Source organism: Schistocerca cancellata, chromosome 5 (genome assembly GCF_023864275.1).
Source record: "Schistocerca cancellata isolate TAMUIC-IGC-003103 chromosome 5, iqSchCanc2.1, whole genome shotgun sequence".
In the NCBI taxonomy this organism is placed as follows: domain Eukaryota; kingdom Metazoa; phylum Arthropoda; class Insecta; order Orthoptera; family Acrididae; genus Schistocerca; species Schistocerca cancellata.
In genome coordinates, this window is record NC_064630.1 from 171,680,816 (window position 1) to 171,708,037 (window position 27,222).

At 43.9% G+C, this 27,222-nt stretch overlaps 1 protein-coding gene, 1 non-coding gene and 1 pseudogene across 2 annotated transcripts in view; 1 reads left to right on the forward strand and 2 right to left on the reverse strand.

The window, feature by feature from the left end:
- LOC126188425 (ankyrin repeat domain-containing protein 33B-like) overlaps positions 1 to 27,222 on the reverse strand; it is a 155,669-nt gene that overhangs the window by 24,551 nt on the left and 103,896 nt on the right. Inside the window, exons 3-4 of the mRNA XM_049930028.1 lie at positions 12,949 to 13,089; positions 1,828 to 2,107 (exon numbers count right to left, since the gene is read on the reverse strand). Coding sequence (XP_049785985.1) covers positions 1,828 to 2,107; positions 12,949 to 13,089 — 421 coding nt within the window. The remainder of the gene's footprint in view (positions 1 to 1,827; positions 2,108 to 12,948; positions 13,090 to 27,222) is intronic.
- On the forward strand, positions 19,887 to 20,004 carry LOC126189792 (5S ribosomal RNA; annotated as a pseudogene).
- Trnal-caa (transfer RNA leucine (anticodon CAA)) lies at positions 24,506 to 24,580 on the reverse strand. The gene has a single exon. It is a non-coding gene; the product is annotated as a tRNA-Leu (tRNA).

The window sequence follows — 27,222 nt, forward strand, 5'->3', positions numbered from 1 at the left end:
GCGAATGTCTCTATAATCTGCTTTCACGCGTCCTTGTTACTTCCGTGTCTTGTTTGTATCGTAGCTGCTGATCGGTACGAGGCGAGTGCATCTGTGGGTTGCCAATACTAGGGGAAAAAAGTAAACGTTCCCCTCTCACGACCCCTCTAGAAGCGTAAGCTATTCATTCTTTCTCCGCCCCTCGCATTTCTTTGACCCAAACCACATTTTTGTAGAATCATGTACAGAAAAAGTCTATAAATGGCGAGCATTAATAAAACCATTCCTGACTGGAAATGGAGGAAAAAAGGTCCTATGAACATGTGTCTGAAATGGACACATCCCGGAATACAGTACAGATCTGCATCGCATCCGTGTCACAACGGAAGTTCAAAATGGCCTCCATGGGATGCAATGCTTACGTTGATACGTCGCTTCATGGAACACTGCACTCTTTCACACGTTCCGACCTCTCTCCGAATAGCATTCACAGGCGTCTTAAAAACGCTGTCGAAGAGTCTGCACATCAGGAAATGGTTAAGCATACACAGCGCTTTTGAGATGCCCCCAGATGTAAAATTCCAAGGGTTTTAAGTCCGGTGATATAGCAGGCCATGCTACAGGACCTCCATGTCCTATCCAACATCCGGGGAAGATGCTGTTGAGGTGTCGCCGGACTGTAATGCGGAAGTGGATTAGTGCTCCGTCATGCAGAAATCACATAACCTATCGTATTGCCAAAGGCATATTCTCAGGCAGCCGAAGCAGAGTATTCTTCAGCAAGTCCAGGTAAGTTCCTCCGTCGAGGCGTTTTAGAATAAATAACCGGTTCAGGTATGTGGTCGCCAAAAATCTCTGCTCACTCATTGATGCTGAACCGATGCTGATGAGACGCCTCAACCATTCCCTGAGGATTGTCTGTAGCCCACAGATGACAATTCTGCAGACTGCTGATGGCAGTTGTGGTAAAGGTTACTTCGTCGGTAAAGAGGACTGATGACAGAAATCCCATAATTGTGATGGTCTGCAGCAAAACCCATTGATAAACTCCTTGCTGTAGACGGAAGTCCGCTGCTGATAATCCTTGTATTGATTGTAGGTGATAGGTTTAGTATCGGTTCTCATGCAGGGTACACATACTCGTGCTTTGGCTTACACCATGTTGGTGGGCCATTTGCCTGGAGCTCGTACTACGGTTCGTCACAATATCCTGTAGAACCCGGTCCTCCCTGCACATTGGTCTGTCTGAAAGGAGCCACGATCACACAATTGCCGAAAAAGGGCTTGAAATATCGTGTGGTGTGATTGATGTCTGTGAGGGTTTTTGTTTTCATACAGCCGTGCTTCTTCTCCACCGTTCCCATCTACTTAGCCGTACATCAGCACCATCTCAGCTTGTTCCCGACACGAATACTGGACCACTCTGCTGCTTACAGTGCACAGCGTCAATCACACAGCCTGCAACACATGACACATGGACAGAGGAACTTTCACTCGTCAGTGCCACCAACTACGGCAATCTTCAGGGCACATGTTCATAGGAGCTTTTTTCCTGTACTTCCCGTCAGGAATCCGTCCCTGCGGTTTGTCGGTTTCATTAATATCCACCCTGCGTGTCGACAGTAGTATCGATTAGTATGCAAAAATATTTCGAGTTTTGTCAGTCAGGGAATTTGAACTATCGGTAGAACTTCGCAGGATTAATAATATTTACAACAGTGGTCACTGGCGAAATATACAGGAGAAAGAGGTGGTCGATAAGAGAGCCGGGAGGATTGAAGAAAATTTGCGTTAATGCGGGAGGGTCGGTCGCCCTACGGAGAGTTAGTCGCCCTACGCGTGGAGTACCTGTTGGTGCGGAAGGCCTTGCGGAGGCGCGACTTGAGGCCGTGGCCGTGCGAGGGCGGCGGCGAGGCGCGCGGCTCGGGGGCGGAGGCCCGCGCGCCCAGCAGCAGGCGGGCGCCCAGCTCGGGCTCGCTGCCCCACCGTCCGTACGCCGTGGTGCGCTCCAGCAGGCGGTGGCGCGCGAACTTCTCGATCACCTCGGCGCACACGTAGCGCCCGCAGAAGCGCGCCCACTGCTCTGCGCGCAGGCCCCGCCCAGAGTCGCGCAGCGTCGGCGACGCGCCTGCAGCATAGGCACGTCGTACTGTGAAGCACAGCAGCTCTACAATCGTTACGGAAACATTAATCGTTACCCTTAACATAGACAAATGTAATGAATTGCGAATACATGGAAAGAAGGATCCTTTATTGCATGATTATATGATAGCGGAACAAACACTGGTAGCAGTTACTTCTGTAAAATATCTGGGAGTATGCGTGCGGAACGATTTGAAGTGGAATGATAATATAAAATTAATTGTTCGTAAGGCGGGTGCCAGGTTGAGATTCATTGGGAAAGACCTTAGAAAATGTAGTCCATCAACAAAGGAGGTGACTTACAAAACACTCGTTCGACCTATACTTGAGTATTACTCATCAGTGTGGAATCCGCACCAGGTCGGGTTGACAGAGGAAATAGAGAAGATCCAAAGAAGAGCGGCGCATTTCGTCACAGGGTTATTTGGTAAGCGTGATAGCGTTACGGAGATGTTTAGCAAACTCAAGTGGCAGACTCTGCAAGAGAGACGCTCTGCATCGCGGTGTAGCTTGCTATCCAGGTTTCGAGAGGGTGCGCTTCTGGATGAGGTATCGAATATATTGCTTCCCCCTACCTATACCTCCCGAGGAGATCACGAATGTAAAATTAGAGAGATTCGAGCGCGCACGGAGGCTTTCCGGCAGTCGTTCTTCCCGCGAACCATACGCGACTGGAACAGGAAAGGGAGGTAATGACAGTGGCACTTAAAGTGCCCTCCACCACACACCGTTGGGTGGCTTGCGGAGTATAAATGTAGATGTAGATACTTACCCACATCACCATCTCCCCCCCCCTCTCTCTCTCTCTCTCTCTCTCTCTCTCTCTCTCTCTCTCTCTCTCTCTCTCTCGCACACGCACACGCACACGCACACGCACACGCACACGCACACATTCTATACCTCACTTTCGGTTTCAGTCCCCCAACTCTCACTTTTTCAATCCCCACCTTTCAGTTTCTCATTCTCACTATTATTTTCTACCTCACAATCTTAGCCACATTCTCTACCTTCTCTTCTGTCATAGATCAGTTCTCAAAAGTAAGCTAAAACTACGACTAGCTTGCAGTTTAGAACCTATAGAATCCTGATTAAGATACAGGGTGATTCAGAAAGAAGAAACAGGTTTCATCTATTTATTAAAGACAAGCTGTGAGAGATAAAAACACATTGCACATGTCACTGGGTAGAGGAAGGTTCAAAGTTTTATGTTCGCGCAGACACTGCACCACGCGTTCAGTTTGAACACCATGTGTTGTCCGAGAAACATCCAAACAGTAGTACGTTTCATTCCACACACGAATCAACACGTCCCTGTTTAATTGACAGCTTCAACAATTTGATTTCTCAGCTGTGAAGAGTAACTGCCACAAGTGGGACAAAGACTGTCCCTTATGTACCTCCACAGAAAAAATTCACAAGGTGTAATGTCTGATGACCTCGAAGGCCAATAGCAATGAAAAAGATCTTGTTGTCCAACACACAAAAGGACTGGCCTTGTGGTGTAGTCCCCATGTTGCTACAAACAAACAACAGCACAGCTTTGTGAAAACACACGCTCACTTCCCATTTTTCTATGTCGTGCTTACATTCAATATCTCAATCACTCCCTCATACTCGTTTTCCCTCTCACACATCATCACCTTTTATCTCTCTCTCTCTCTCTCTCTCTCTCTCTCTCTCGCACACACACACACACACACACATTCTATACCTATCCAGTGACTTGCCCAATGTATTTATATCTTTTATAGTTTGCCTGTAATAAACAACTGAAATCTGTTCTTTTTTGATGACCCGGTGTATCTCTTGTCCCCCTCCCTCCCAGTAATAATCTTTTCCAACCAGTTGATCATCTAATCATGTGGTAGAACTACCAGTTCTCTTGCAATAAGATGACAATCATATCATTCTTCAGATCTCATTTTAGAGATTTCAAACTAGATCTCTCCACGATTTCTCTAGCACTGCTTGACATGCATTTCACTTACAAGAATTATTTATCGTGAACAGCATTACAGAAGTCGCTGTCTCTATACGGCTGAGGTTATGTTTGGAATATTTGCACTGAATAATGAAAGACTGTTTGAAAAGAACGACATACGAGACCCTCGATTTAGAGATGGTCCAAGGGTCGTGCTGATGAAAGTCATCATTAAAAACGGGAGAACTGCTTGTTTTCCCAAAGATGGACGAAAAAACTGACCATGCGCTACTAAAACAAAGCATTCTTACCTCAGCATGGTATGTTTCAATGAAAAATGGGAAAATTAAATCTCGGTGGCGAGAGGTAAATTCGAGCACAACTCCTTGCAAACAAGAGTCCATTATATATATCCACCTTACCTACCAAATTTACAGATTTATTTTGCAAACTCACATGGAAGATTAGAGGAAAAGAATCAGGTGTCAAGTAGAGGCTTACATTTAAAATGTACAGAATGCGTTGGACTTTCCACAGGAACGTAAGAATGTATTCTACATAATAAAACCACACAGTACATAAGTACCACAGTGATGAAATTACAACGAGTAACATACATATAATAGCATGTATATATCCATTTCATCAGATAGCATTTGCAATGTATTAGGTAAGGGAAAAAGTGTGACAAAGAATACTGTTGTGCGGTCACAATATCCAGGTTCAAAGACCTTATTCTTATTTAAGCACATAGAGTTCAGCCACAAACTACATTAAGTACCTTCTCATTCCTGAATTATTCACATCTAGACCAAGCTACACAACGTATAAATATCAATCACAGTTTCTCAAAATTCAAAATGTTTTACCATTATAATTATTTTATAAATATGTTCAAAAAATATCTTTTACTCACGTCACCCTAAAACAAAACATTGTCAATAGCACAAAGACAAACAGAGCCAACTTTTCACAGTTTATCCATATTTCCACTGCCTTGTGAAAATTTAGCTGCAATCCATTTGCCTTAGACAACGAGTTGATATTTTCAGATTTTTTTGTGAGCTGCACTTTCAACACGACCTCTACTAAAAGGTAAAGTCTGTGGCACAAGCCCGTGACAGGGCCGTTGGCCTGCGTGTTAGTAGAGTGTAGCATCTCTTCGCCGCGGCACTAGGAGTGGGTGGACGGCGGACCCATAACCCCGCCTGTCTTGTATCCCGGGAAAAAATACCCGGTACTCATTTTATTCCAGGCTGAGTGGACTTAGAGGGACTGGAACGAAGAAAAATCCCCGCAACTATCCGGTACTGAAACTGGGACCTCCACAGAAGGAGTTTAGTGACCTGCTAGACCAGCAAGGTCTCGGCTAGACCAATCTTAATGTTTCTCATTTGGAAAAATGGACAGAATGTGAACCCTATTGCATTGGTCGTGGAAGACAGTCAGTGTGTGATGCCATCTGTAGGACCTCTCCTCGTCGCTTACAGAGTGTCACGTTGCGGTGGAATTGGAGAGAAAGGAGCAACCTTTGTCCACACAGTGACTGCTGCGGGGAGAGGCAAGGTGTGTGATTAACAAGCTCAACTTACCATCAGTCAGTGTTAATACCAGATTTTGAGCACCGCTATAAAACTAGGAGTGACCCATGTAAGTAATGAGAATTTAAATCAATAAAATATTATCGGGTTTCAAGCTGGGTCAAGCGGTTAACTGCCCACTAGCTTTCGGCACAGATCTCCTCAGCCACTGCCAAGTGGTTGACCGTCGAGTGGATGTCGCTGCCGTGCTTATACAGCCGTGCCGCCGCCAGTGACGTCACTGGTGCCTAGCCCGAGCCATATATGGTAATTTTTTGACGGCACGACCGCCGCGCCCGCTTCAACTCCCCTATCACAGGATTCCAGGCCCTACCCAGCTAAAATCCACCGTCTTTATTGAGCGTGTTGTCCGATATTTCGGTCTCTATTGCTTCATGTATTACGCTATCCCAGAAGCCGTTGACTTGTTTAATCATAGAAATATCATCGAATGCAATTCAGTGTCCGTTTACCAGTGCATGCTTCGCTACAGCTAATATTCCGGATGTCCGCCCCGACAGCTGAGTGGTCAGCGTGACAGATTGCCGCTTTACGGGCCCGGGTTCGATTCCCGGCTGGGTCGGAGATTTTCTCCTCTCAGGGACTGGGTGTTGTGTTGTGTTGTCTTCATCATCATTTGATCCCCATCCGGCGCGCAGGTCGCCCAATGTGGCGTCGAATATAATAAGACCTGCACCAAGGTGGCCGGACCTGCACCGAAAGGGGCCTCCCGGCCAATGACGCCAAATGCTCATTTCCATTTTCAATTTTCCGTACAGCGTAGGCGGAAATACCTTTAATGTTCCATGCGACGCTGTTCAATAGTGCGAACAGCCTGAGCGACATAAAACTGTTCACACCCACAAGATATTTTGTGTACTCCATCATCTTTCCTACATCATCTTTCACAGGCTTCATTAATTGCCCGATCTCTGCTGGGGCCTGAAAACTGTATCGATTTTATGTTTCTTCAGTATCCAGCTAATCTTCCCCAATATTCAGCCACATAACGGCAAAACGCAATCTTCATCGTGTTTTCGCTTTCGTGTGTTAGATAAAGCTGCTTGCGAAATTTGTCTGTTGTTGTAATAGTTTTCCTTGAAAACTTAACGTAAGTGGCTCAGCTCCCTCGGCAAGTTTTCGGCGTCTGAGACAGTTTCAGCTCGGTGTACCAAGGTCCTCAGAAAGAGCCTTTTCTGTGCTGGGTGGTTGTACCTGATGACGTGCAGATACCAACCCGAGGGGGGCGGGGGGGGGGGGGGCTTGCGGTAAACGCTGTGGCCGAGACACCCCTGGGTTTTCGGCGGAGAAGGACACCCAGGAACGGCAAGGAACAGTTCTCCTTTTCTTCAACGTGAACTTTTTGTGTTCCAGGAACTCTTTAGGTTTTTCATGTCGAAGAGGTCATATGATAAAGGTATCGTCGACGTAGCGATAAAACCAACTAGGCTTTGCAGGAGCCGTGTCCAAGGCGATGTCCTCAAAATGCTCCATTAAGTGGCTCGCTACAACCGGAGCTAATGGGAGACAAATTTCGCAAGCAGATTCAGGCCCCCAGCAAAGGTCCGGCAACTAATGAAGCCTGTGAAAGATGATGTAGGTCTCAGGACACCTGGAATATACAAAATACCGTGTGGATCGAGCAGTTTTATGTTGGTCATATTGTCCGTACTACTGAACAGCGTTGCATAGAACATGAAAGGTGTTAACGCCTACGCTATCCCGAAAAATCAGCTGTAGCGGAGCTTGCACTGGTAAATTGACACCGAATTGCATTCGACGATATTTCTATGACTAAATGGATCAACGGCTTCTGGGATATCGTAATACATGAAGCAACAGAGACCAAAATATCAGACAACACCCTCAGTAAAGACGGTGGACTGCAGATGAGTACGACGCAGAGACATACAATACCTCAAAGTCCGCTCCAAAGATTAAATTGAGAGGGCTGTAGAATATAATCTCTGTAATGTTCATATTGGATTCTCTTTTGTTTCATATTCCAAGACGGAGTTAAAATACACTTGCGATTGTTACCTTGTAGGGGATGGACGTAATTTTTGGTGTGTGCGGAAAGGCAGCCATCTTGTTAGTATTTATGATTTGTGCGATGGGCAGAGCAAGTCTTATTGCCTTGTGAAAAAAGTAGTGAGAAGCATCTAAGTTTTACGAGAATTATTTAAAGCGACGTAGCATTGTATTCCTTGGTTTCCACCGTCTTCGTGAATTAAACCGATGCCGAATTAGGAAGATACACACGGTCAACAAAGAGAAGAACATCGATGGCGACTAATGAATTAATATTATGGCAGAAGCACGAATTCTACCCGGCCAGAGTGGGCCGAGTGGTTCTAGGCGCTTCAGTCTGGAACCGCGCAACCACTACGGTCGCAGGTTCGAATCCTGCCTCGGGCATGGAAGTGTGTGATGTCCTTAGGTTAGTTAGCTTTAAGTAGTTCTAAGTTCTAGGGGACTGATGACCTCAGATGTTAAGTCCCATAGTGCTCAGAGCCATTTGAACCGCGGGCGCGGCGGACGAGCCATCAAATCATTGATGTACATGGCGCGGGACTAGGCACCAGTGACGTCACTGGTAGCGGCACGGCTATATAAGCACGGCAGCGACATTCACACGACAGTCAACCACTTGACACCGGCAGAGGAGATATTTATCGAAAGCTCGTGGGCAGTTAACCACTTGAAACCGGAGAATATTTTATTAATGGATATCGCCGTGGGAGCACGCGTTTGTAGAAAACTTACGTGTTTCATGGAAAAGTGCTTCATTAATATTTTAGTATCCAATAATTATTGCAACAAATTCCGCATCAGCTCTAACAGTAGCTTTTGGCAACACTGTTACTTATTTCCCTCTTTCTTCACTCTATATTTTGACAGGTTTCTCCGAGAAGTCATTGACAGTTCTTCCACACATTCATCTGTCAACGGAACTCTGCATTCATTATCTACAGAAATGGCTAATGCGGTAGTACATACAGTTTCTTTTTTTGTTAGATCTGTAACTTTGTCAGAGACCGAACATAAAGAAATTAATTGCCCAAAGTTTTCCGACTACTACTGATTATGAAATGGGGGACGCAACGATGAGGAAAAGTTCGACAAATCGTAGAATAAAAAGAAAATCCGGACAAGTGTTGTAAGTAAGCTGTGTAGGTTTTTATGTTGGTAACGCCATGTAGCGCTCTGTATTAAAATCGCGGACTGCGGTGTATGCAGTCTGTGGCTGGTTGGACTCATTATTGGATTATTCGTTAGTGTTGGGTTCGGCAGTTTGTTGTGAACAGCGCGTATCGTTGAGCAGTTGTAGGTGAGCCGCCAGCAGTGGTGGATATGGGGAGAGAGATGCCAGAGTTTAGAGATGTTAATATCAGCGGACGATCTGGACGTATGTCCGTCAGAAAAAGGAAATTTGTCGAACTGGATGTCACGAATTTATATATATTTATGACTTTTGAACACTATTAAGGTAAATACATTGTTTGTTCTCTATCAAAATCTTTCATTTGCTAACTATATGCCTATCAGTAGTTAGTGCCTTCAGTAGTTAGAATCTTTTATTTATCTGGCAGTATTGGCGGTCGCTATATTCCAGTAGTTCGAGTAACGAAGATTTTGGTGAGGTAAGTGATTCATGAAGGATAGGTTATTCTTAGTCAGGGCTATTCTTTTGTAGGGATTATTAAAAGTCAGATTGCGTTTCGTTAAAATATTGTGTGTCAGTTAAGAAATGATCAGAATAAGTGAAGAAAAAACTGTCTGAGTACGTTTAGTTTTACCCATCTGTTTGCGTATCAAATAACGCAGAAGTTTACCAGCACAGTCTTTCTTAACATTCAAAGGGGAAGTTTCAGTGTGAATAGGACTCGCGTACCGAGGGTTCCGTACAAACTTTATGTACAAAGGGTGATGCTTATTAATGTTTAAGAAACCTCTGAAGCGACGTAGATAACGCTGAGACAAGTAATTTAATATGAGACACGTGGGATCGCAAATGTCGGGAAATACCGCAAAAGTGGATAACAAATGTTGGACATGTGACGTCACCACATGACGTACCTCACCGCACGTGCAGCGGTTGAGTCAATCGGTCTGTCACACCTCATAATCCCAACCCAAGTAATCACTTCGTTCTGGATCCTGGCCTACATGCACGACTTTAGCACGTGGAGATCAGGGTCTGAGTCTTGCGTTCGGCAGGCAGTATTTTATACATTGCGTGAGGAGTTATGTGTTTATATTGAGGTAAGATTTGTTATTTTATTTACCGGTCTCGCAGTCTCCGCTGATTTGTTGCGAAGTACTAACATACTGCGTCGCAAGCAAGTGAGTACAAGCTTTCGAAACAGTAAATGACCTGCATTTGATTTACTAAATAGTCTGTCAACACAAAAAAGGGACAAAAGGAACAAAGCACAAAATAAGAACAGCTTTTACTCGGTTACAGCGAGGACAATAATTTTATAACTTCTGCGTTTACAACAGATCACGTTTACGAAACATGTTCGCAGATTGCACCGTTTGCTCGAATGCAAGCACCACATTACTCAATCAGCTCTTCGCGACCAAGCCGAACTGCTGCACGTGCAGGGAGTTACGTCATCTGGTAACGTTACGTGTTGAAGCAGGGGGGCCGGCCGTTGTGACCGAGCGGGTCTAGGCGCTTCCGTCTGGAGCCGCGTGACCGCTACGGTCGCAGGTTCGAATCCTGCCTCTAGCATGGATGTGTGTGATGTCCTTACGTTAGTTAAGTTCAAGTAGTTCTACGGGAGTGATGACCTCAGATGTTAAGTCCCAAAGTGCTCAGAGCCATTTGAACCATTTGAAGCAGGAGGAGGAACAGGATGAGGAGGAGGAGATTAGTGTTTAACGTTCCGTTGACAGCGAGGTCATTAGAGACGGAGCACAAGCTCTGATTAGGCAAGGACGGGGAAGGAAATTGGCCGGGCCCTTTCTAAGGAACCATTCCGGCATTTGTCTAAAGCGATTTAGGGAAATCACTGAAAACCTAAGTTAGGTTGGCCGGATGCGGGTTTGAACCATCGTCCTCCCGAATGTGAGTGTCACATGTTCAACAGTGCTTATCTATGTCTGAGGTATTTCCTGACATTTGCGACCCCCATGTTCCTCACTTTGAATTACTTGTCTCTGCGTCATCTACGTCGCTTCGGGATTGTTTGAAACGTTAGTAGAATCATCCTGTGCAGATAGTTAATTCGTACTGGAAATCGAGAATCTCGACGACTTTTGCTTTTTATGGATGTCGATAGAGGCAAGATATACGTCTACCCATTCCTGAGAAATGGGGTGTCAGCAAAAGAAAATACACACTAACGGATAACAAATGTCAAAAAATATTTTTTCGTGTCATATAATTACGAAATGGTTCAAACAGCTCTGAGCACTATGGGACTTAACTTCTGAGGTCATCAGTCCCCTAGAACTTAGAACTTCTTAAACCTACCTAACCTAAGGACATCACACACATCCATGCCCGAGGCAGAATTCGAACCTGCGACCGTAGCGGTTGCGCGGTTCCAGACTGTAGCGCCTAGAACCGTTCGGCCACTTCGGCCGGCCATATAATTACGAATTAACAATTTTCGGATGTTTTCCTTTACTTGTACTATGAAATCTTACCTCTTGCAAATTTCATGATTCGAGTTCAAAGAGAAGTAGCCTGTAGGTTGTGATGAGTGAGTTTGCGAATATCGAAGTATGTGACATAAAAGAGCTGTAGCCTATCTTTTGAAGTTCGGGAATTTGTGGTAAGTTTCTATGGGACCAAACTGGTGAGGTCATCGGTCCCTAGGCTTACACTCTACTTAATCTAACTTACGCTAAGGACAATACACACACACCCATGCCCGAGGGAGGACTCGAACCTCCGAAGCTTACATTTGTTACATCACCAAAGGACTATACATCTTATTATGCGACATAAATTTGAACGTGACACGTCTAACCGTTCTTTAGAAAAAGGGGTTGTAACAGACGGTCGGATAGACAGACAATCGGATAACATATGAGAAATCTTTTTTTTTTTTTTCGTGTGTTATAAATGCAAACTAGCAATCTTCGGATTTGATCGTTTAGTTGTACCTTGAAACCTTGCCTCTTGCCAAATTTTATGGGTCTTGGTCAACGGGGAGTACCCTACAGGTTTTCTTGGGTGACTCTGCGAGTATCAAAATATGTGACATCTTTTGACTGCATTGACGCAAAGGCTTAAAGTTTTTTTACACCGACAAGGAACCATAGATCTCAGTACGTGATATAAATTTCACGTCGACATCTATACCCTCTGAGAACAAGGGTTTTTAACAGTCGCACAGACAGACGGACAACAAAATTATCCTATAAGAGGCCTGTTTTTTTTTTTCCTCAATACAGAAACCTGTTGTACAACATACACGGCTGCTTGAAATTAAGGAAAGCCGCTGGACAAGGAGCTGACACAAGTACAGGGTGTCGCACGAAATGTGTTACCATTTTGTTTTTGAATATAAACTTTATTGTCAATACAATCTGAAAGGAACATATACTACAATGAAGAGCCGTCCATGGAGATTTGTTCTAACTCAGCACATGGTCAATATGTCCACCATTTCGTTTCCTAACTTCCTTCAAACGAACACCGAAGTTAGAGATTACCCTACGACACATGTCTTCCGTAATTTCACTGCAAGCTTGAAGAATAAGTCTTCTGAGTTCTATTAAATCACGTGGACGATTCGGGAAAATTTTTTCCTTTAGGTACCCCCAAAGAAAAAAGTCACATGGATTGAGGTCTGTACTATTGGGGGGGGGGGGGGGGCGATTTTGTCCGTCATTGAAGCGACTTGGAAACCTGAGTGAAATGATCCGCATGTCGAAATGCTCGTGTAAAAACTCCAACACAGTGTGTGCAGTATGTGGCCTTGCTCCATCTTGCATGAACCACTGCATGTTGAAGGGCAAGGCAGTAGCAAGAAGCTGTGGAATTTAATGGAGCTCAGAAAACTTATTCTTCAAGCTTGCAGTGAAATTACGGAAGACATGTGCCGTGGGGTAATCACTAACTTCGGTGTTCGTTTGAAGGAAGTTAGGAAACGAAATGGTGGACATATTGAGGATGTGTTGAGTTAGAACAAATCTCCATGGACGGCTCTTCATTGTAGTATACGTTCCTTTCAGATTGTATTGACAATAAAGTTTATATTCAAAAACAAAATGGTAACACATTTCGTGCGCCACCCTGTAGATGCGCTAGATTATTGAGCCTCCTATGCACTCTAGGCTAGGCGCTGCCTGCCGAGCACTGACCTGCGAAGAGCAGCAGCTTGGCGCACTTGGTGCGGCCCTGCAGCGCGGCCTTCATGAGCGGCGTGAAGCCGAGCGCGTTGCGGGCGTCCACCTCGACGTCGGGCCTCCGGCTCAGCAGGTAGTTGAGCACCTCCACGTGGCCTGCAACACGCCGCCACGCAACTTCACTGTACCGTCTCGTCCAGCTTGGTGCATTAGCTGGCGAAGGCACAAGAATCTTGTGAGGTCGCAAGCCAATGCACTCAGTTTTAGCAATCAAAATCATTTTACAAATTGCAAGTCCCCTGTTACAACTTGTCCCGAATGTGTGGCAAATGAATAGCGTTAGGTACTGAGAGTGTATAGTGAGGGTGTAATGTTGCACAAGATGTGCCAGCAAAGGAGTAGCATAACGTCAGCGGGGGCGCTAGGAAGCAGGAGGAACTGCGTTATTGTGAAAGGGGTAGTGTGGGCTACGTAACCAGAAACATAAGAACTTCTGGAAAGAGCCGAGGTCAGGAGGACAGCGCGTGATCGCGTGGGAGACACGTCATGCGAGCCTATACAGGCTGGTCCATTGATCGTGACCGGGCCAAATATCTCACGAAATAAGCGTCAAACGAAAAAACTACAAAGAACGAAACTTGTCTAGCTTGAAGTGGGAAACCAGGTGGCGCTATGGTTGGCCCGCTAGATGGCGCTGCCATAGTTCAAACGGATATCAACTGCGTTTTTTTTAAATAGGAACCCCCATTTTTTATTACATATTCGTGTAGTACGTAAAAAAATAAATGTTTTAGTTGGACCACTTTTTTGGCTTTGTGATAGATGGCGCTGTAATAGTCACAAACATATGACTCACAATTTTAGACGAACAGTTGGTAACAGGTTGGATTTTTAAATTAAAATAAAGAATGTAGGTAAGTTTGAACATTTTATTTCGGTTGTTCCAATGTGATACATGTACCTTTGTGAACTTATCATTTCTGAGAACGCATGCTGTTACAGCGTGATTACCTGTAAATACCACATTAAAGCAATAAATGCTCAAAATGATGTCCGTCAACCTCAATGTATTTGGCAATACGTGTAACGATATTCCTCTCAACAGCGAGTAGTACACCTTCCGTAATGTTCGCACGTGCATTGACAATGCGCTGACGCATGTTGTCAGGCGTTGTCGGTAGATCACGATAGCAAATATCCTTCAACTTTCCCCACAGAAAGAAATCCGGGGAAGTCAGGTCCGGTGAACGTGCGGGCTTCGACGGGCTTCGACGACCAATCCACCTGTCACGAAATATGCTATTCAATACCGCTTCAACCGCACGCGAGCTATGTGCTGGACATCCATCATGTTGGAAGTACATCGCCATTCTGTCATGCAGTGAAACATCTTGTAGTAACATCGGTAGAACGTTACGTAGGAAATCAACATACATTACACCATTTAGATTGCCAGCGATAAAATGGGGGCCAATTATCCTTCCTCCTATAATGCCGCGACCCGCCAAAGTCGCTGATGTTCCACTTGTCGCAGCCATCGTGGATTTTCCGTTGCCAAGTAGTGCATTTTATGCCAGTTTACATTACCGCTGTTGGCGAATGACGCTTCGTCGCTAAATAGAACGCGTGCAAAAAATCTGTCATTGTCCCGTAATTTCTCTTGTGCCCAGTGGCAGAACTGTACACGACGTTCAAAATCGTCGCCATGCAATTCCTGGTGCATAGAAATATGGTACGGGTGCAATCGATGTTGATGTAGCATTCTCAACACCGACGTTTTTGAGATTCCCGATTCTCGCGCAATTTGTCTGCTACTGATGCGCGGATTAGCCGCGACAACAGCTAAAACACCTACTTGGGCATCATCATTTGTTGCAGGTCGTGGTTGACGTTTCACATGTTGCTGAACACTTCCTGTTTCCTTAAATAACGTAACTATCCTGCGAACGGTCCAGACACTGGGATGATGTCCAGGATACCGAGCAGCATACAAAGCACACGCCCGTTGGGTATTTTGATCACAATAGCCATTCATCAACACGATATCGACCTTTTCCGCAATAGGTAAACGGTTCATTTTAACACTGGTAATGTATCACGAAGCAATTACCGTCCGCACTGGCGGACTGTTACGTGATACTACGTACTTATACGTTTGTGACTATTACAGCGCCATCTATCACGAAGCGAAAAAAGTGGTCCAACAGAAACATTCATATTTCTTTACTTACTACACGAATATCTAATAAAAAATTGGGGTTCCTATTTAAAAAAAACGCAGTTGATATCCGTTTGACCTATGGCAGCGCCATCTAGGCGCCAACGATAGCGCCATCTGGTTTCCCCCTTCGAGCTAGACGAGTTTCGTTCTTTTTAGTTTTTTCGTTTGACGCTTATTTCGTGAGATATTTGGCCCAGTCACTATTATTGGACCACCCTGTATAAGCGGCGCTGCTGGGGATTCAGATTCCGATGCCAGTCGGCCTCAGACGCTGAATCTGCGTTACTCTGCTCCCGGGACGGGACTTAGTTTCTCGTGGCAGATAGCTGCATAGGTTACGTGCAGGCTTGCACACGATAGTCATTGTGTTAGTGAATCTTAGGATTCGACAGTAGTTTGTTCAGTCTCAGTTATTATTTAGAGTTTCTCGTCCTTTTCCCACCGAGTTTCCTTATCTGAAAATATTCCAGGGTGTTCAGGCACCACGTCTACGAGTTGGACGAGTCACGTCACAACTGGAGGCAGTGTCACCTCACATCCTGATCCGATCGCAGGACACTACAAATCGTCAACTTCCAGTTCCTGATGTTTTACGCGTCTGTTAATTCGCGAGCAGTTTTTCTGTGATAATCTGTGCCCACTGGTGGAGATCTATACAGGAGTCAGTTCTGGATCAGCTGTGGACGCCTGTCTTAACGACGTTCTTTGGGGTGAGCGGTGGCTCGACCAATGAGAATTTAACACGGCCAGAGCGTACAGCATGACCTATGTGTTTGAAAGAGAAACAAAAGTTCTCTTCCATTCTTGTCCGTTCTGTGGTATGGTTTCTAAGAAGGAAGCGCGGCTGTTCTGAGGTATATTGTGAGACGAAGACACTGGTTGGTGATTACAACCTCCGTTTTTTATGTGAAAACTTATAATGATAAATAGTTTTCTGTTGAGGTAAACCGCAGCTGAAGTTATCCATGTTTCTGAAATAAAACGCTTTCAGCTACATACGGGGTGTTCAAAAAGTCTCTCCGCAGTGTCGTACAATTGTTTGCCGTGCGTGCCGTATGCCGCAGTGAATATACCGAAATGAAACTCAATGAAATACAACTTATTAATTTACTGTATATTCATTTTTACTTACAAATTTTCACATTGAATGTTGAAAGTGTCCCCCCTGTTGTAGAATGATCAGTATTTGTAGATCTTGCACGACTGTCGCTTTGTATGGGAAAAGTTCTTACGGCTGTGTGGGCCATTCCAACACTAACGTTGATTTCCTGGGCGAGTTTTCTTACTGACTTGTGCGCACTAATGGACATTTCATCGGAAATATCGAGTAGTTTATCCTTAGACAAAACGCTAGGACGACCACTTCTCGGTGCGTCTGTCAGTGAACCCGTACTTCGAAATTTGTTAATCAAATCTCGTACAGTATCGCGATGTGGGAGTGTTGTCTCCGGGAAAACTGAATTAAATCTTTGACGAATTGAAACTGTGTATTTACCGTCAGCTTTGAACACTTGTTCGACTAAAAACACACGTTCTTCAATGGTTAGTATTTTAAAAGTGACAAAAACGAAACAAACGAACAAAGGAACTAAACTTAAACGTTCCCGTCAACACGTAACGACACACACCAACGATAATACTGACACTGGCTGAGATAAACGAAACAGTGGAATGTTGGGAGAATCCACTTGAAGGGAAGTAACCCAGGCAGGCGAACAATCACACGGCACGTGCGGCTAACAATCAGACGGCACTGCGGAGAGACTTTTTGAACACTACGTATAAACTTTCACAGAAACACGACCGATTTCTTGATTTCAGATCACATCCTCGGGTGTACAAGTGTCAGCATAACATTTAAGCCGTGATACTGTCATCCGCAACAAGCAGGGCGTCATAATTCAAACTGACATGTTAAAAGTGCGTTTACTTCTCGCCAGGAAGTGGCGGCAGCAACCCTCCAACCGCCTCGCCGTAAACTATGACACCCTGCTTGTTGCGGGTAACAGTATCAGAGCCTGAATGTTTTATTGATGTATGTACACCTGAAGATGTGATTTGAAATCACGAAACCAGTCGTGTTCCTGTGAAAGTTCATATACAGCTGAAAGTGGTTTATTTAAAAAAAATGATAATTACGACCTGCATTTCTCAGTGTGCGAGCAGTGAGCTATGAGGTAATAGTTGCTGCAGATGCGTTGCCTGGCGCGTGTTCGTGTCTGTACTGATCGCACACTTTTACTTGGCCCCTGAGCAGAGGATGCTGGGAGCGGAAGCTTACGATCGGCTCGTAGCACATTGGCTGCTGAGACAAGCCCCGCCTCCTTCTCTCACTGCAGCCAGCTTACAGCTTATAAAAGAAATGAACGTTTATTATATTAATTGTTAATGCGTCGCAGAAATGACACTAAAGTCGATGGCGAATCGCTACAAGGACCAAATACAGCCTCTTCGCTCACTTTTGTAAATAATATTAACAATCACTGCGTGTAGCACCGCACGAAGATCAACACTATATTCAAAACAGCTGCTTATTATTAGGGCGCACAGTACTGTTACGTAGCTAATGTTGACAGCGAGTGTAAATATGCCAGAGCGGCACGAAGTCAGCTGACGTCCACCGATCACAGAAGCGGCGTTAGGCGTCGGCGACCGCTGACGGCCTCACTCCTATGGGGACCTCGCAAAAAGTTGTTGAAACTATTAAAATTTTAGCTACTTAGTTGTCCGTCTCTGTTTCCGCACGAGTGGTAAGGTCTTATGGGACCAAAATGCTGACGTCATTGGTCCCTAAGCTTATGCACTACTTAATCCAACTTAACTTACGCTAAAAACAACACACAACACCCATGCCCGAGGGAGGACTCGAACCTCCGACGGGGGAAGCCGCGCGGACAGTGACAAGACGCCAAGACAGCGCGGCTACCGCGCGCGGCTCCGTACGAGTGTAGTAGTATTTACCTTGCGTCGTCCGGCAACATTATGACAGTTAGGCCCCATTACAAGGTGCATCTAAGGTGTACGCCTACGCGGTAGCGCGCCAAGCGTACAAGTTTGGAACTACAGACTGGTTCTGGTAGGCCTATTACATTACACAATTCGCGTGGCATATATCTGTCGCGAATCACTGCATGCCCACTAGACAGCAGTAACGCACGGAACTCGAAGGAGACTGTATTGTTGTAAAGATGTTCATACAGACTAAAAAAATTTTGTAAAATAAATTATTAAATTATATACTTAGAGAGGAAGTTGCTCGCCGTATTAAAGAAAGATGCATGTTAAACGGAAAATACGCTCACTTTTCTTTATATCATATTCACAGCCCACATGGTATGCACTTTTTCCGAATTTGACACTTCGATGCAACAACAAACAAATGCAACAATGCTCTGTGGAAAAGAGAATACAGGCAAGATCATTGTCTTGGCAATTAATTCCAGCTCTCTGAAACAAATCCTACCAAGTGACACCCCATTCGTTTTCCAAGTTATTAAACTGGTACGAATGAACAAGTCTTCTATCTCTGAAGGTGTGGTTGTACCAATTTCAGCCGTACACACTAAAGGAACCCCCATGCTATGGTAAGTCAGTATACAAATACGAGGCTTGGAACTTTAATAGTGGCAACTATTTATTTACAGCTCGTACAAAATAGATACGTGTTTCAAAGTTTTACTTACCTTCAAAGTGATCACCAGTATTGTGTATAACCCGTTGCCAGCGATGTGGAAGTGGTAGGATACTCTTAGCAGTGCCAGTAGTGTTGATAGTTCGAGCGGCGCGGTCTATTATCCGACGAATTTGTAGCAGTTCTGAAGTGAATGCCGTGAAGTGTTTCCTTCAATTTAGAAATCGAGTTGAACTGACGAGGGCTTAAGTAAGGGGAGTGCAGTAGGTGGTATAGCACTTAGCAGCCCCATCAGTCAAACAAATCAGTAACAGCTTGCACTGTACGTGCTTGAGCATTGTCTGCAAAATGATGGTCAGGTCCTGCAGAAAGTGTCATCACTTCTGTCCCTAAGCTGGTCGTAGGCTGTGTTCCAAAAATGAACAGCACCGAGACAGAAGTGATGACACTTTCTGCAGGACCTGACAACCATTTTGTAGGACAATGTTCAAGCACGTACAGTGCAAGCTGTTAATGATTTGTTTGACTGATGGGGCTGCTAAGTGCTATGTCACATACTGTACTCCCCTGACTTAGGCCCTCGTGAGTTCAACTCGATTTCTAAACTGAAGGAAACACTTCACGGCATTCACTTCAGAACTACTACAAATTCGTCGGACAATAGACCGCGCCGCTCGAACTGTCAACACAACTGGCACTGGTAAGAGTATCCTACGACTTCCACATCGCTGGCAACGGATTATACACAATGCTGATTACTACTTTGAAGGTCAGTAAAACTTTTAAACACGTATCTATTTTGTACGAGCTGTAAACAAATAGTTGTCCTATTAAAGTTATAGTCCCCGGACATTTTTTGGCGTATTTATTTGGCTGCTATCATACGTGACAGAATTAAAAAAAAATGCCATGTATGATAACCGCACAGTCCGTATACTATGACATTGAGCACTTTAATTACCCTACTGCACTTATGGACGCACTTCGCACAAAATGTTTTTTAGATCATCAGGTCTGGAGGACCCTCAAGAGACAGAGACATAGGGAGAAAATGGGAATCCGGTGCATCAAAAAGAAAAAGAAAGGCTGAGACGATTATATGCTAACGGCCTTGCCGCAGTGGTAACACCGGTTCCCGTCAGGTCACCGAAGTTAAGCGCTGTCGGGCTGGGCTAGCACTTGGATGGGTGACCATCCGGTCTGCCGAGCGCTGTTGGCAAGCGGGGTGCACTCAGCCATCGTTGAGGCAAACTGAGGAGCTACTTGACTGAGAAGTAGCGGCTCCGGTCTCGTAAACAGACATACAGCCGGGAGAGCGGTGTGCTGACCACGTGCTCCTCCATCTCCGCATCCAGTGACACTTCTGGGCTGAGGATGACACGGTGGCCGGTCGGTCCCGTTGGGGCCTTCCAAGGCCTATTCGGACGGAGTTAGTTACAGACGATTGTATCCAACCAAGCTATGAATTCGAGTATGACAAAATTTCTTAAGAAAACTTCAGGTGTAACTGCTACAGAGGCCTCCAGTGGAGCTCTTATCCAAGTGTCTTTATTTTCTGAAACAGAACCAGCTTCAGGGTCACATGAATCCATAACCGTTTCCGATACAGCCTCAGAGTTAGGTGAAACTGCTGTGATCCGAGATTGTGAGCCGAATAAAGACTTCAAAAGTGATAATCAAGAGCAAACCGTTCATATAAGAGAGTCATTTATAGAATTAGATCCCGAATGTGAGTATTTCCATTAACAGATTCGCAGTGCCATGATTTCATTCAAAACGTTTCCAAACAAGACCTAGAGAAACCTAATGATAGTTACCGCAAAGTAGCAAATAAAAGCATTTTACTAAATTTCATTTTACTAGAAAATTGAGTAACGGCGAAATGCAAAATCGCAGAAGGTTAGCTTACTTCATATCTCAAGACAAAGTTTATTGCCTTCTATGTCCATTTTTTCACTTTTGCAGACACAGATGGCAAGAGAAGGATGTTGTGACAGGAAAGATCTGAGTAGGACATTGAAAAGACATGACCAAATTCAAGGACACCTGGAGTGCACGGTTAGATGGATGAGATTCTGTAAAGGAATCAAATACGGAAAAACAATAGGTAAGGCACGACTGATCGATATTATAAAATACTTAGCTTCACACACTCTGGTGTTTAGAGGGCATCGAGAATCCCTAAACATAGACCATAGTGGAAACTGGGAATTTTCTAGATCTGTTTAAACTGTTATCCAAATATGATCTAATACTAGAAGAGCACTTGCAGCGTATTAACGAAATGCAATTAACGTCCAAATCTGTTATCAACGAAATTATAATCAGAATCAAACAAGCGAAATATTATGCCTTCATGCTCGATTGTACAAGGGATTCGAGCCGTGTGGAACAAATGTCAATAACATTAAGATTTTTTAATTCCTCTACAGGAGAGATAGTAGAACATTTCGTTGGGTTTATTGCCGTCACGGAAACAATGGAAGAATATTAAACAAATGCCATTTTAAAGGAACTAGAAAATAATGGCCTAGAAATCCAAAACTGTCGAGGACAGGGATACGATAATGGTGCCAATATGGTTGGCATTAATAAAGGTGTTAGAACAAGAACACTCAATATTAACTCACGAGCTTTGTTCACGCAGTGCGAATGCTATTGTTGGAATTTACTTTTGCTAGAGGCCGGTAACACTTCTACAATAGCTGAAACGTTTTTCGGCTTCATCGTCAAAGTTTATGAACGTTTTACAAAATCAGGCAAGCGATGGAATCTTATAAAACTAAATTGGCATTGAAACCTCTGTCTGAAACACGATGAGATAGTAGAATCTGAGCTGTAAAAGCGATATTTTTGCAATTTGTCCGCAGCTCGTGGTCGTGCGGTAGCGTTCTCGCTTCCCACGCCCGGGTTCCCGGGTTCGATTCCCGGCGGGGTCAGAGATTTTCTCTGCCTCGTGATGACTGGGTGTTGTGTGATGTCCTTAGGTTAGTTAGGTTTAAGTAGTTTTAAGTTCTAGGGGACTGATGACCATAGATGTTAAGTCCCATAGTGCTCAGAGCCATTTGAACCATTTTTTTTTTTTTTTTTGCAATTTGATGATGTCATCGAAAGCGTGAATGATGCGAAAAATAAAACTGATGATTGCGAAACTCTAAGCGACTGAGAAGCAGTCTTGAACGAAATGTCAACTTTTGAGTTTATCGTTTCAACGCACGTGTGGTAGGAGGTTTTACTACGTGTTAACAATAAAAATAAACTATGGCAATCGGTTCAAGTGAACTTGAAATTAGCTACTGACACTTTACGTTCATTTCATGATTGGATTCAAGTATTCCGTAACACAGGGGTGAAACAGGCGTTGCAGAAGCTCGATTGTTTGTAGAAAAAAGTAGTTACGCAATTATGTTGGGGTTGTTTGGAGGAAGAGATCAAACAGCTAGGTCATCGGTCTCATGGGATTAGGGAAGGACGTCGGCCGTGCCCTTTCAAAGGAACCATCCCGGCATTCACCCAGAGCGATTTAGGGAAATCACGGAAAACCCAAATCAGGATGGCCGGACGTGGGATTTAACCGTCGTCTTTCCGAATGCGAGTCCAGTGTGCTAACCACTGCGCCACCTCACTCGGTCGAAATTAAGTCTCAGTTAAAAAAAAAAGAATAGCACAGAAAAAACGAATGTTCGGTTATGAACAAATTGATGAACCTATACAATCTGCTGAAATGCAGTACAGAGTTAGCTTCTTTAACACAATGACAGACGCTATAATAGTCGACACTGAGTGTTGATTCAAAGCGCCCAACGAATATTTGAACGATTTGGTTATATTTACGATATGAATTATTCGAAATTGTTATCCAAGGACGATCTTAGCAAACATTGTAGTGATTTAGGTACAATATTTAGATAAGGCGAAAATAGCGACATACAGCCTTTCGAACTATGAGTAACTCCTACTTTTAAAATCTAACCTACAGGACTCAATCAAAGACGCAAAACAACTATTCAGTACATATCAGAAAATATTTTGGAAGAAGTATATCCAAATCTTTACACAACAATCAGAATAATGCTCACAGTTTGAGTCAGTAAAGCTTCTGCCGACAGAAGTTTCTCAAAGTTAAGATTGATTAAGACACATTTCAAGAAGCACGGTGTGCCAAGAGAGACTATTTGCGTTGTCAGTACTATCGATTGAAACGTAAATAGTGGATGGTATTAACTACGACGTAATCTTAAAAAAAATCAGTGAGGCAAAGAGCCGGATGTTTCGTTTATTTTAATGTGTGTTTGTTTAACTTCCTCTAGGCGACGCATTTGATTCATAATCGAGCCGTGTAAATCAATTCTTCATTCACCTAACGATTCTTTGCGTTTTCATTAGATTCAAGGACAGTTTGTGAGTGAAGTCTTTGTCTTTTACTAGTAAACGCCACGTATCATTAACTATGTTCTTTAGTGTAAAATAACTGTATACGAGGGCTATTCGGACAGTAAGGAACGATAGGTCGTGAAATGGAAACCACAGTGAAAATCAAAACTGTTTTATTTGCAACAGTTAGCTACAACATCCAGCTACTAATCACCACAGTCGACGATCCGACTTAGATACCTGTCGTAGCGTTGTACCAACTTTGCAATACCCTCGTTATAGAAGGCAGCAGCCAGTGCTTTCCGTCAATTCTCTACGCAGGCCTGCAGGTCGTTATGTGTGCCAAAATGTTGCCTTCATAGCCAGCGGTTCATGTGAGCAGAGATGAAACTCAGAGGGAGACAATTACGGGCTGTATTGTGGGTAATAAAACATTTCCAACTGAAAACGATGCAGAAGCATCTTCGTTGCCCCTGGAGAATGCGGCTTAGAACTGTCCTGAAAGCCGCCCGCTGTGGCCGAGCGGTTCTAGGCGCTTCAGTCCGGATCCACGTGGCTGCTACGGTCGCAGGTTCGAATCCTGCTCAGGCATGGATGTGTGTGATGTCCTTAGGTTACTTAGGTTTAAGTAGTTCCAAGTCTAGGGAACTGATGACCTCAAATGTCTGATTATGTCCGCAGGCCCTTTCTTTCATCGTACCAGGGTTTCACACATACAGTACTTTTTTTACATCATAGTTACGTAAGAAATAACAATTTTAATTTGCGAAATAGTATTAAAATGATCTGAGTGTTTACGGAGACAATGTGAGTAAAAAAAAAATACTATGAACTAATAATGTTAATACCGGCAGTACTTGTACTGCATCTCCTCCTCCTCCTTCTTCTTATAATAATAATAATAATAATAATAATAATAATAATAATAATAATAATAATAGTGGTAGATATAAAAAGAAATTATAGGTGTACAATATAGGTGTTTTATGGTATAGCGAGTCCTCGGGAAAGAACATTTAAGAAGACTGCACGAGCTAGGAATACTGGGAAACGAGGATGATCTGTTAACAAATGACCGAGCGGGATAACGCAGTGGTTAGCACAGTGGACTCGCATTCGGGAGGACGACGGTTCAAACCTGCGTTTTGCGACGTCCCCGATTTAGATTTTTCGTGATTTCACTAACTCGCTTAAGGCAAATGGCGGGATGATTCCTTCGAAAAGGAACGGCCGTTTTCCTTCTCCATCTTTCGCTACTTCGAGCTTGTGCTCCGTCCCTAATGACCTCTACGTCCACGGGACGTTAAACACTAATCTCCTGAAACTTCCTGGAAGATTAAAACTGTGTGCCGGACCGAGACTCGAACTCGGGACCTTTGCCTTTTGCGGGCAATTGCTCTACCAACTGAGCTATCCAAGCACGACTCACGCCCCGTCCTGTGATATGATGCGGGAGATTATTCTAGAGTGAGATTCCTGCTACAGAAAAGGACCTAGAGGAAGTGGCTCAACGATGGAACGGGTGTTTCTGCAGTGTTGTTCAGACAATAGAATTAAGGTCGAGGAGGGATATGAGGGTCAGAGTACGTTGATACGACAGTAGAAATGACAGAGGGTATGGAAATCTGTGGGCTTGTCTGCTCGCAGCCAAGATAGCTGTGCATATGCCGGCGAAATATGATCAAGGAGTCGAACACCACGGATATAACGAATACAGGCATTCATAACAAATATTCTGAATTAAATACCAAACCTCTCTACAGTGTCTCAATGGGCACGTTTAGCTCAGCGACCCGCTAGGTGCAATTCAAGAGGAGTACGTTATCTGTCGCAATTGGTTCATAAAAAGGTACAAATAGCTCTAAGCACTATGGGACTTAACATCTGAGGTCATCAGTCCCCTAGACTTAGAACTACTTAAACATAACTAACCTAAGGACATCACACACATCCATGCCCGAGGCAGGATTCGAACCTGCGACCTTAGCAGCAGCGCGGTTCCGGACTGAAGCACCTAGAACCGCTCGGTCACAGCGGCCGGCTATACCTGAAAGCTGGCCCAGCTATTGTAGAGCAAACTTTGTTCTTTTAAGCCAAATGTCCCAGTAGGCTGGAAGTGTGGCAGACAATGCAGTCAGCGACTGTCCTCAGCTGAGAGGAACGCGATAGGTTCAAAATGGTTCAAATGGCTCTGAGCACTATGGGACTTAACATCTGTGGTCATCAGTCCCCTAGAACTTAGAACTACTTAAACCTAACTAACCTAAGGACATCACACACATCCATGCCCGAGGCAGGATTCGAACCTGCGACCGTAGCAGTCGCGCAGTTCCGGACTGAGCGCCTAGAACCGCTAGACCACCGCGGCCGGCGAACGCGATAGGAAAGTGGCGAGAGTGCAGTGTGATCTACACAGAATTATACGCGCTGTTCTAAAATCATGTTCGTGAATGCAGTGGCATCGACGTTCCGATTGTGTCAAACTTGAAGAGGTTCGACTGGCGCAAGTATATTAAATCGTCTCACCACTTCATTGTACTGATACTTCGAAATAATATCCGGCAAATTGTCCGTTTGTGTGTAAGTGTAATTAGTATCTGCCGTACCAATAATTCACGAATACTGGTACTGAGTACACGATAAATTAATTTTTTTTTCTTGTCACGATAGACGTTTCTTTCTAACCAGTTAACACATCTCAAATGGTAGGGGAAGTCAGTTTCTTGTTTGTAACGTTGGTGTAGAATCCGCATGCACGTTTCACTCGAAGTTCCTTCTTTCTCACTGGCACTGCAAATAAAAAATAAAAGAAACAGATTATAAACGGTGAACAATAAAACACATCCAATAGTAAGGCAGAAGTTTTCGCACGACCATTAACACAGTCTATGGGCAGCCCCATGGCAGAAGTGACTGTTTTCAAGCTCTGCGCCTCATGCATCGCATACAGTCTTCCTAGGTGTCTACTATGTGCCCAATATATCCACTTAACCCTGAGGCACTATACTTACGCGCACTACTCGTGAGCATTATAATGGGGAACTGTGTACTTCAGTTACCAAAATAATTAAAATTACTATTCCTAAGCTGGAAATTCATGTTTTATTCCTATGAAATTGTATTTAAGAAACACATAAAAATAGTAACATCAGTTTTCACATTATACTTTACATACGATTAGGGAACGAATATGTTTTATGTATACTGCAAATAATCGTCGCGTTTTCACGCACAACCATTGTAATTCTGTCAGTGTTCCTGAGATAAACAAAATAGCTCTGGCAGTATTCTCTTCTGGAATAGTTTGCTGCACATTAGAGGACAAAACCAGCGGGGCAGGTCAGAATCGGCTGAATAGAAGCCCCTTCATGCAGGCCACGGTTATAAACGTTTATACATGCTGGACGACCAAAACCCACTTCTTGGGAACAAGTATGTAACACCACCAACATTCATGGATGTATGTTCCGTCAATGCAACTAAATGAAAGGCAGTTTGTTTATTGCCATACGAATTTCGGTCCTTTATTTGTGAAGCATCTTCAGTGGCCTGTAATAGGTGTTTCTTTTTACACATATAAAAAGTGTATTATGTAGTAGTTACAGTACGTTACCATGTTACATTTTCTCAGGTTTTTCTCTTGTTTTTCAGATTAGTACCAACTTTTGTAGCAAAAATTTCGTGAGGTGAAATTGTCGTTCGATGTATCATAGTAACATACTCCAACTACTACATAATACAATTATTATATGATATAAACAAACATATATTACAGGCAACTGAAGACGCTTCACAAATAAAGGAAGCGTAATGCGTATGGCAATAAACAAACTGCCTTTCATTTAATTACGCGGAAGGAACATACCTCTATAAATTTTGAAGCAACTAAGGAACGACGGAAAACAAAAAATGCCCACCTGTGTTATTGACAAGACACACAACAGGACTTTCACTAAATACAATTTCTAATTTTTCTGATTTATGAATTGCTTTACACATTCGTGTAGTAATCTTCTGCGGATATGGGTAGATAAATGAAAACAAAATTGAATAAAAGTAATAG